Source organism: Zea mays, chromosome 4 (genome assembly GCF_902167145.1).
Source record: "Zea mays cultivar B73 chromosome 4, Zm-B73-REFERENCE-NAM-5.0, whole genome shotgun sequence".
In the NCBI taxonomy this organism is placed as follows: domain Eukaryota; kingdom Viridiplantae; phylum Streptophyta; class Magnoliopsida; order Poales; family Poaceae; genus Zea; species Zea mays.
The window spans coordinates 148,247,799-148,258,099 of NC_050099.1; the positions used below are offsets into that span (position 1 = coordinate 148,247,799).

At 45.3% G+C, this 10,301-nt stretch overlaps 1 protein-coding gene across 1 annotated transcript; it reads right to left on the bottom strand.

The window, feature by feature from the left end:
- Positions 1-3,284: 3,284 nt before the first annotated feature.
- Positions 3,285-8,159, bottom strand: LOC103653801 (adenosine kinase 2). Its single transcript, NM_001352437.1, has 13 exons — positions 7,969-8,159; positions 7,435-7,488; positions 7,183-7,229; positions 7,044-7,075; positions 6,574-6,675; positions 6,403-6,470; positions 5,696-5,772; positions 5,197-5,294; positions 5,055-5,125; positions 4,509-4,575; positions 4,300-4,422; positions 3,780-3,840; positions 3,285-3,579 (listed from the first exon to the last, which is right to left on the bottom strand). Exons 1-13 carry the CDS (start codon positions 8,052-8,054, stop codon positions 3,437-3,439), a joined length of 1,029 nt encoding a protein of 342 aa, NP_001339366.1. The 5' UTR covers positions 8,055-8,159; the 3' UTR covers positions 3,285-3,436.
- Positions 8,160-10,301: the final 2,142 nt, after the last annotated feature.

Here is a 10,301-nt window from a genome sequence, read left to right on the forward strand (position 1 = left end):
CCCTTCACATCTTTTTTTTTCCTTTTTACGTTTCATGCGTTTCTGATGCTACGAGGTGTGTGGGAAAACCATTTCAGTTCGTCAGGGAACACCCCCGCCCCATGTGGCCATGTTCGAGCTGGAGCAATATCCTGCCGTGGCTTGACCGCTTGAGGGTGTACAATCGGAAAGGTTCTAGAGGCGGGACAGCAAAGTCACTGCACTGCAGGTATGAGTTGTGTGCTCTCGGCTGTTTCGGCACCATAGATCTACTCTGCATAGAGTAATATTATTCATCAATGATGAACATGCTGAACACTACTCTAACATTATCAATATACTGTAGCTAAAACGAAACTTAAAATGTAAAAGTCCTCACAGGTAAAGATGGCCTACAGGTTAGTGACCCGTTAGGCTCTATGTAGAGTGTCCAAGTACGTTCGGGTGCTGGCTCTGTTTTTTTTTTCCGACGCTGTCGATTTTCCAAGGACCACTAAGTAAGTGTCCAACTTCTTTTATTTTGGTCTCCCACAACTGACTGATGGAAAAAATCTCATAAGTAAGCAGGCAATTTCATAGCCCTTTTTGCTGTTCGTTCCGGCTCCACACGGCCCACCTTCCGTGTCCGTCCCCCTGGCCTACCCCCTCCCTTTTCCCCCTGGTCTGGTCTCCATGTTTTTTTTCTCTTTGTTTGCTTCAACGAGATCGAGCGTGCGCGACCTATCAGCGTATCACGTTTCGTGCGCGCGGACTCGTCCCGTCCGGTCCAGCCGTACGAACAAGACCGACTGACTACACGGAGCCCTCCCGGCGGGCGCTGGCATATTCCGCGGATATTCCCCGCGGCCCTGGCCTCGCTCTCTGCCAGCAGCTGCAGCTGTCCCGTCGCTGCCTGTGGCCTGTGGGTGTGGGGCACGGCACGGCCCTCATCCAAACGAATCCGTCGCTTTCCCCCCGAGCTCGTATTGCTTGGGTCGCAAGGAAAATCCGACGCCGAGCGGGCCACCGCGGGGCTCGGGGTCGGGCCGGGGCACGCAACGCAAGCGGAAACGGGCAGATGAGATCCGTCAAAGAAGGAGACGTGGCGCGGCTTGGTTCCTTGGACGGCGCCCTCGTCCGGCACGCCGTTCGCTTTGGCGCTATTATAAGCAGTTGGCCCGTCCTGATAGGCCACTGGCCTTATTTGTCCAGGGGCACGTTCTGTGCACCTGTGCCATGGCGTCCGCGATCGGCTTCCCCTCACTTCCAGAGTCCAGACTCGCTCAATGGATCCGATGGAACAAAGTAGTTTATTGATAAGAATTTTTCAGAGTGTCCGATATACTAAAATCAACGACGAAGAGCCAGATTTCGGTACTAACCGCACGTCAAGAAGTGGGAATGATAAATATTTTAAAAACAAAATTTGAATGTTACGATATTAACTATTTTAGACCGAAGTACTGCTATATAGGAGTATATTTTTTTAATGTCTAGGAATCTTTGAATCTCAGATGCGCGCGCTCGTCGGATGATGATTTTGTTTCGGGGAAAGGGGAAAAAAACTTAATCTTCGCCATATTATAGACCGGACCTGTTGGGCGGGAATCACGCAACAGGCTTCGATGATCGATCGGTGCAGTCCTGGTGAGTGCTACCACGCTTCAGCTGAACCCACGTGATGAGCAGAGACTACCATGGGTCCGGTCCGGCCAGCCAATAATTTCCGTAAACAAAAGGTGAGTTTGGTTGCCCATCCCTTTCTGCCGCAAAACCCAATAATTCCCACAGATCGGCTGTCACGACGTTCGCTGGCGGCACGCACTCGTCGTCGCTAGCCAGGGTGAGGCCGTCAGGGTGCTGAGAGACGCCGTACCATTATTACCCAACCGGGTGCAGCGGCATCGTATCTATCGGTTGTGTTTGTTTGTGTGCGCGTGTCAAGGGTGGTGGTGGTGGTGATCAAGACGATCCAATAATTAATAGCCCCGTCGGAGAGGTAGTGCGTGATGTTGAGTGAGACGGAGACCATTAATACCCGCGTACTCATCCATTGGGTCGATTGGGAGTTTCGTTCTCAGCTGGACGCTATCGTGGTGTTGAGTGAGACGGAGACCATTAATAAAGCAATTGTAACCGCCCGCTGCGACGATAGGGAAGGTTGTCGCTCTACGAACACGTAGTTCTCCCTGCGAGCTGCTTCGGGTTACGTGCGCGGACGACGGGAGGGAGGCCCACGGGACACGACACGTTGCGTGCGCATGAGTCGCAACGTGCAGGCCCGCGTGGCCCCACCGGCTGGGCGGGCAGCATGTGGGTGCTGTCGGGTGTCGCCGAGGCGGATACGGTCGAATCTGTCTGTGTGCAGGGCAGGGCGTGGATGCGCGCCGGACGAGGTACCTGTACGGTGCAGTGCTGTGCGGTGCGCGTGGCGGTCGCTCTCAGTTCGGCCATTTTCTGGTAGGTTGTCGAGTGTCTTCCTTCCATGCCTTTCGTTTCGGCGGCTCCGTGTCAGCTTATCCATCCGGCTAATCCCCAACACGAGTTGAGGTTGAGTTATGGTGTGCTCTCTTTTTTTTATGTACGTAGAACGAGAGTGGGTTGGGGTGGTGTCCTGAACAACCCTGTCTCTATCTGCCCGTGCGCCCACCCATACCAGCACGCGTGTGGCGCGGATTCGGGATGCAACCAATAATATACGGCCCGTCTGATTCGATTCGCCGTTCTGCCGCGGTGCACATAATGCAAGCTACCTAGTAGGTCACGCATGGACAGAAAGCAGCAAGCTTGGTGCATGCGCCTCAGGTAGCGACCGCTCGCTCTTTACACGACCGGACACGTCCGTTGCAAGTCCGGCGCTCTGATCACTTCTGATTCACACATTCCCTGTCGCCTCTGCAGCCCTGACTGAGCGCCAAGCACTCAAGCAGACGAGACAAAAAAAAGAGGCAACTTTACTCAGCCCCAAAATCCTCTCGATGCGTCATCGATGGTGACGGCTATTGTATTGCCGTTGCCGGCGGGCCAACTAAAAATCCAAGCAGCCTGTTCGTCTAGAGCCTACTGCCTACGTACGTGGGGAAGTTAGCTTAGGTTAAAGTAGCATTCTCCCCAGGTTGTCATGGCTCATCTATCGGAGAAGCGTTGCTCCTGCTTCCACGTCGCTGTCACTTGGGCAAACACGATCGCCCGTTCCTTGTGATTAGCGACGGACGGGTGGTGCAGTGCTGCCTTTTTGCACACACCAAATCGAGCTGACACGGTCAGGTGCAACTGCCGCCTAGGTAAGTATCGAGCTGCCGAATCGATCGGGTAGCATTGCATATATGGTTCCAACGCATTCTCGTTGCATTGCAAGCATCGCCGAAGCTAACAGTATAATGATGGCAAACCATGCCTCGTACAAAAAATTGGCCGGACCGGAAAGGATACAGGGAGTGTACACGCCGAACCGCTCGTAACGTGCCTGAGTATTGCACTAGTTGAAGTCAGGCTTCTCTGGGTAGGTACAGCCTGGGCGCTGGATGACAACATTGGCGGCGTAGCAACCAGCCGTCACGCAGTCCTCGATGCTCTTGCCCTGGACCAGCCGAGAGAGAAAGCCTCCGACGAAAGCGTCACCTAGGAGGAGCAAGGAAGATTGGTTGGGTGTTATCAGGAACAGCAAAATAAGACGTAGAGACGTTCAGCTTTCATGTAATGCAATAATAGTAGTTAACATTATATGGAAGACATCTTAGCGAACAAACCAACTAGCGTTTGAGAATGAAAAAAATATCGGAAATAGATAAACTAACTCTTATCACTAAAGAAACATGTACCTGCGCCGTTGGTGTCAACAAGCTTCTCCTTGGGCAATAGGATCACAGGGAACGTTTTCACCTATTATCAACATAATAGTTAGTATATACGTCATACTCAACAACTCGTACAAGAACACTTGAGATGGCAGATATCATCAGTTCTTCATTCAAAGATCAAGGGAAAAAAAACTGCAGATGCAAAAAATCCTTGCAGAAGCAAACAGCTGCCGTGCAACCGACTTAGTTTCCAAAAAAGGGCATCAAAGGTCCCAAGCGGAACCACAAGAGAAGAGGCATGTTCGTTACAGAAAGCGGGTAGAAAAAGAATGCAAGCAAACATGTACACAAGGAGAATCTATCCATGTTTTGTTGCATGTCCAACAGGCAAAAGCACGCATATTTGACAAACAAACAAACAAAAAAAAACTATTTAATTATTGAAACCAGCTTCTCGACCTATGTCAAGTTTGTCAACTAAAATAGCACACATGTCATGTTATACAAAATTAGCATCGAACTGATAAGACCGTATATATACCTTCCCGTCCTCAGCAACAACCACTGGATCAGCACCTTGAGTAATCACAGCAATCCTCTTTTGCTTGCCTGAAGCCAAAGGAAGCTGAGAGATCTTCAAAGCAATCTCCTCGACATTCTCAGTCTACAATTTGTCACAGGTAATTAATCAGCAATACAATCATCAGAGGCAAATATTATACGAGGATAGAAGACTTAATACGTAATCACCTCCCATCCTCGAACTTTGGCGAAGATTTTTGCCTCGGTTTCATTGCCGAAGATGAAGTCAGCATACCTATATCGGTAATAAGTACCAACAATATATTCAAAAAAATGATTTAGAATCCATAAAGTGCATGCGAACGAGGCTCTAGCTAAGTTGGTTAGGTGGCACTCCTACATCAGACTAGGATTTAAAAAAGAATCCTCTAATATATTCCTCACCAAACCACAAGTCTAAGACCCCGTACTGATCAACGATCATGGTCGTTCTTATTGAGCTACGGTGACACCGTGTATGGGTGAGGAAGGGGTTTGAGGGTTTTCCCGACCTACATGAGGTATTCTTAAAGCAGTGCCCAGGAATTGTCTCCCCCCACCCACCAACACGCGCACGCAGTTCAAGCATCAAAGCACATAATAAGCCTGGAAGGTTTAGCACGTTGAATACTCAGGAAAATGTCTTGACTAGGATATGCACTGCTTCGTAGTTTTTCCCTGAGCAGCCTTGCATGTAGTTGAAAACACAGAGCAACTACAGAATATAAGACTTACGGGAGGACCTTCTCTTGGGCATCATAGAAAAACTCACAGATGAAGGGAGCAGAGAGGTTCATCAGGAACACCTGAAAATAGAATGGTCAATCAAACTAAAACAACAACTTCAACTGGCATTTTCATATTATTATGAATTTACCTTGTTATTTGCCGCAGCATGCTCAGCAACTAACTGGATAGAATCAGGTGACACCGTGAGGAAAAATCCAGCAATGTAGATGTATTTTGCCTTCTCAACTGGCATCAAGAATATTATATCTGTCAGCTAAAGAAAACCAGTACGTCTTAAGAGAAATAGAGATCAAATAAAGGCTATCGATCAGTCAAGGACAACACATTCACTGCTAGAACATATTATTTTCACCCAACAAAAAAATGTAATGATTCATTTCTGTGGTACAACTTAAAAATAGAGTACAAACCATCTTCCCCACAGTAAACAAATAAAAGTAAACTAGCTGTGCCATTTGCTAGACAGAGTACTCCGAAACATGCAAAACCCACTATTGCTCAACTGATAATTTGTGATCATCAAAGTAGTGTGTGTTCTTCTGGAACTAAACATATATAAATCCTCCCAACAAACTAAAAAAATGTTTTAGCAAAAAAAAAAAAACAAGTCAAAAGATATATTATACCTAGTGCCCAGTTCTCTGGTCTCTTGAGATGCTCAGATTTGTAACAGTTTGCCGCCGACAGATTTGCAATCAATGACCTGGTTACAGTAGGAAATAACTGATAATTGTAGAAGAAATTGCCGGCAATCAGTTTTTTTGTGAAATGACATGATACAAAACAAGCTTGAATTCATTGACACAGAACAGATGATACTAGGATAGAATTTAATCTTAACAACTACAAGCATTTAGTATTATAGTGTATGGAAATGCTTTTGGGAAAAAGTATGTAACAGAATCCAACACTTTCCTGAAAATGTATGCATTTGTGTATTTCAAGGCAGTGAACAGAAAAAAGGCAAAGAAAAAGTACAATCCCTGTTTTAATTTTGACGTGGTAAGTAACGATAGAATGAACAAGATACAACAACACAAGAAGTGGTCAAATATGTTTAGATCAACCTATATCAACTTGTTTAACAAAGTTGTTACACTGACAAAATTATAAACCTCAAACTACACATGTTAGTGATGATGCAATCAAAGACGATCCTTAGTAACTTGAGCACTGAGCTTACAGAGGATCAAAGAGCATATAAAATGACATGAAAATACATTATCATAATCATGCAATAGTCCTATTTAATAGTCGTTAAGTGGTGAACGTAATGTAAAAACCACACCAACGGCAGAAGTTGTGCAAAAAAACTGGTATGAAGACAACAAACCTTTCGCCACCAACAACACATACAGCACATGTGCCAGTAGGAGCAGTCTCATCCTCATAGTAATGAGCCTGAGTAGGTAAGCGCCAACATCAAGGCCACATTAGTCAATTAGCCAATAAATCAGAACATTACTGTCTAAAGTAGCATGAAGAAGATGAGATTAAAACTAACAGTAACTCCTGCAGCTTGAGCATTTTTCTTCATCTCCTCACCAAACTTGTCCTTCCCAATGCATCCCATGTAACTTGTTGCACCAGGAGTTTGAAGCATCCACTGAAAACAAGGACATGCCGTCATCAAACTGATGTAACTACAGTTTTTGGTTGTTCACGGTTTAGTAGATTATAAAAGGCCTGTTTCGATGATGCAGTTTTAGAAAACCATGGCATCATGAAGCTGTGGTTTTATAATCTAAAGACGTACAAAAACATGGTTAAAAAAAGAGTTCAAGAGAGAAGTCAGAAGTTTCTAAAACTCAAAAAAAGACTACGGTTTTGACAAAACTATGGTTTTAGAAAATATAAGGCTTCGTTGTATCCAAACACCCATAAGCTTTTCAAAACCAGAGTATTTTGCAAAACCATAGAATTTATTTGATATTCCAGAAGTACTTTGTCTCCAAACGAGGCCTAAGAGCTTACTTGGGCAACCCTGATAGAGTTCTGGGTGGCTCCTGTAATAAGAATAAAAAGAACAAAGATACAAACCATCAGAAGAGTCACCAAGTCGTAATAATTTATGGACAGCAATACTGCATATACAAGTTATAAGAAACATTACCTCCAGCAATATATTCAACATTGCTGTTGCTAGCCAACTCATCATACCTGTCAAAAACGCACCTTATTATTAGATAAACAGCATACAGCAAGACGAAGTATTAGAATGCAAATGTCTTCTCAGTAAAGTTAAAGTGTGCAGCTTGCAGTTTAAACAGACAACTCAAAGTTCCGTGATTACATGTACTTACATAAGAAAAATACATCCAAAAATAATGACACATAAAGAAGCACCAGTGATACTTATACTTACATAGGCGAGTGCTTCTCCTCAGCGAGAATGGCATTGTTCAGCTTGATGTCATACCTAAAACAGGGGTGAGAGAAGTATGTCAGTATCTATCATGTGATAATTACAACACCCAACTACAAATCGAGTAATAAAACAATCAAGCACCATCACCATGGCATTGAGGCCACCAACCGTAGACCACTAAAAATTTTGGAGATTTAGAATGATAGAGCAAAAATTGTACGGGAAACAGTGATAGCTATGCAGCAATGAATTGCAGCGCCGCGCGACAACGCCCGCGGGTCGCTATGGCGTTTCAACAATTAAACAGTTTTGGATCAGTGACCGGTACTCCGAAATCCCATGCAGATGTCTGCCTTTCGCTGCACGTACGTGCATGCATCTAAGATTAATCCACAGGCAAAACGGTATCATTTCCATCGCGGATCTGATGAGACTAGGCCGCAAAACCGCCGAAAGCAACCAGACCACTACGACTAGGAGTAATTCCTATAAACAGATCAGAGTGAGAGAGGTGAGAGACGACCGACTTACTTTGCCAGGAAGGCGTCATCGACAACGGCGGAGATGTCGAGGAGGGGGTTGCCCATCCCCAGGAGCACGCCCTCGCTCGCCGCCATTTCCTCTCTTCTCTATTCGACACGAACGAAGCGGCGGCGCTGGTCACTGAGATCTGAGGCTTTTGTATTTGGGCGGGCGAGGTCTCGAGTTCGTGTGGGCGAGATGAAGTGGTGACCGGTGAAGAGGGGTTTTTGTTGGGCTCGCCCAAACCTCGGATGGCCCACCTGTCACCCTCCTCGTGTTCGACGGTGGTTGGTGGACGTACGCATGGTGATGCTACATTATTTCCGTGACATGTGGGCACGGCCGCCTCTTTTGGTTGGTTTGGCGGGTGGACTGGGTTTACAGTACAGAGTTGGTGAACGATGCGCTTGTCCTTTTCGCCCACCAACCGCATGGACGGAACTTGAGATCAGTTTTTCCTCGAGTCGGGTCACGCTGTGCCCACGCTGCCTTTTGCACCGAAAAGGGGTGAAAAGGCTCGCAGCTTTGCGGCCAATCACAAAAGCTGAACCATACGAGAACAGTCGGGATATTGATTTTTGGGCCTAATCGGCAGGTAGTTAAACACATGAGGAATGTCTAGCCACATCGTGGACCACGAACTAGCCCAAATGGCCCAACAAAACGGTAGCATGATCTAATTTTGGTCACTTGATCAGTGCTCAAGCTGCTATGGATTGTTAGAGCATCTCCAACAGGCCTCAACTGCTATTTTCAAAACAATAGTTTTTTAAGATGAAGGTGAGAAAACTCAATCTAAGTTACTGATTTGTCCTCCCAAAGTGTTCGGTGCCCCAAAACCAGAGCATTCTCATACAGGTTTGGGGCCGACCCACCGTCGTCCCTATCTGCGTATTTTTGTTTCCCGCGACAAAAAAAGTTGTGCGCGCCACCTCCAACCTCTTGGTCGCTGCCGTCGTGGTCGGCCTCCTGCACTCGCTCCCGACGGCTGACGACACAACCCACTCTTGACACGAGCAGTTGCCAATCTTCCGGGCCCGGTGCAGATGCCCGACACCGTCCCCGCCCCGCCTCCGATCCATAGAGGCGCCATTTCACCATTGGTCTCCTGGCCCCAGGTGCAGACACCTGACCCCGATGCCATCCCGCCTCCAATCCAGAGACACTCACATCGGTTCGCACCGTTAGTTCACATAATCTTTGGCCTGCTATACCTTTTGTTTGTCTAGCCATTTTGGTAGGCTAGACACATGTTTGATTTGTCATATTCGGTCCCTTCAGAATCCAGCTCGGTATAGTAGTACTATGATTCTGAAGTGCGTTACTTGACATCTTTGTTGATATACACTATTGCTTTCAAAAAATGTTTTCTTCTTTATTAACCAGGTCAGTATAGTAGATGTTGTGTGTCATTTCACCTTGCGAATTGTTGCAGCTGCTGCACGCTATTTCAGGTTGTTGACTGAGCCAAATGTGGTTGCATGCGCCATGGAAGTTCAACTTCTTTTTCAGAGCTCGTCAAAGAGTTGTTGGAGAATGGTCTTTGTTTAAATTTTAAATATTTTTAGGGCATGATGATCTTGTTGTCTACATGGAGTATATAACTTGATTATATGCTTTGTAGTCCACGTTTGTTTCTATGCTTGTTTATATCATAACACTATTGTTTCTATGCTTGTTTGTTACTAATGGTAGCATATACCTTGTTCATGAGTAAGTGAACCTATTTTTTATCTAAAATATGAGCTACTAGTATATAACTCAACTTCAACAAGATAGCCATTGAAAAATGTGTGCAATTTTTTTTATGAAGGGCAAATCGAGTTATATGCTTATGCACTTAATCTAGCTCAAGCTAAAAATGATGAAGCTAATAAAAACAAGTTACTTTAGTTACCATTATGTTGAGATGATCTCAGAGGCAATTGTTGCCTTGAAAATCCTGCATGCTCTTCACAATTCTCCCCACCAAAATGAGTTCTTCAAGTAGTCTTCTAGCTTTGTTAAATTGTATACACCCTGTTATCACCCCTTGTGGCAATTAATGTCAAAGGGGAGAAAATGGTATACAAAGATAGAAAAATAATAACAAAAGGGGAGAGAGAATGGTTACAAAGATAATTAAAGGGAGAGAGATGTGAATTAGAGAGCAAATGGATAAAATGACAAAGGGGAGAGAATGAATCACACAAGTAAGGACAACAAGCTCATGAACTTGGTTGTTGCATTAGAAATATGCATTTTCATGTGTTTGCTTGAATTTGCATGTGTAGACATATTTTATCAATTTCTAACAATTGGTATCTTTCTTGCTTGTGTGATAAATCTTAATATAACTTGAT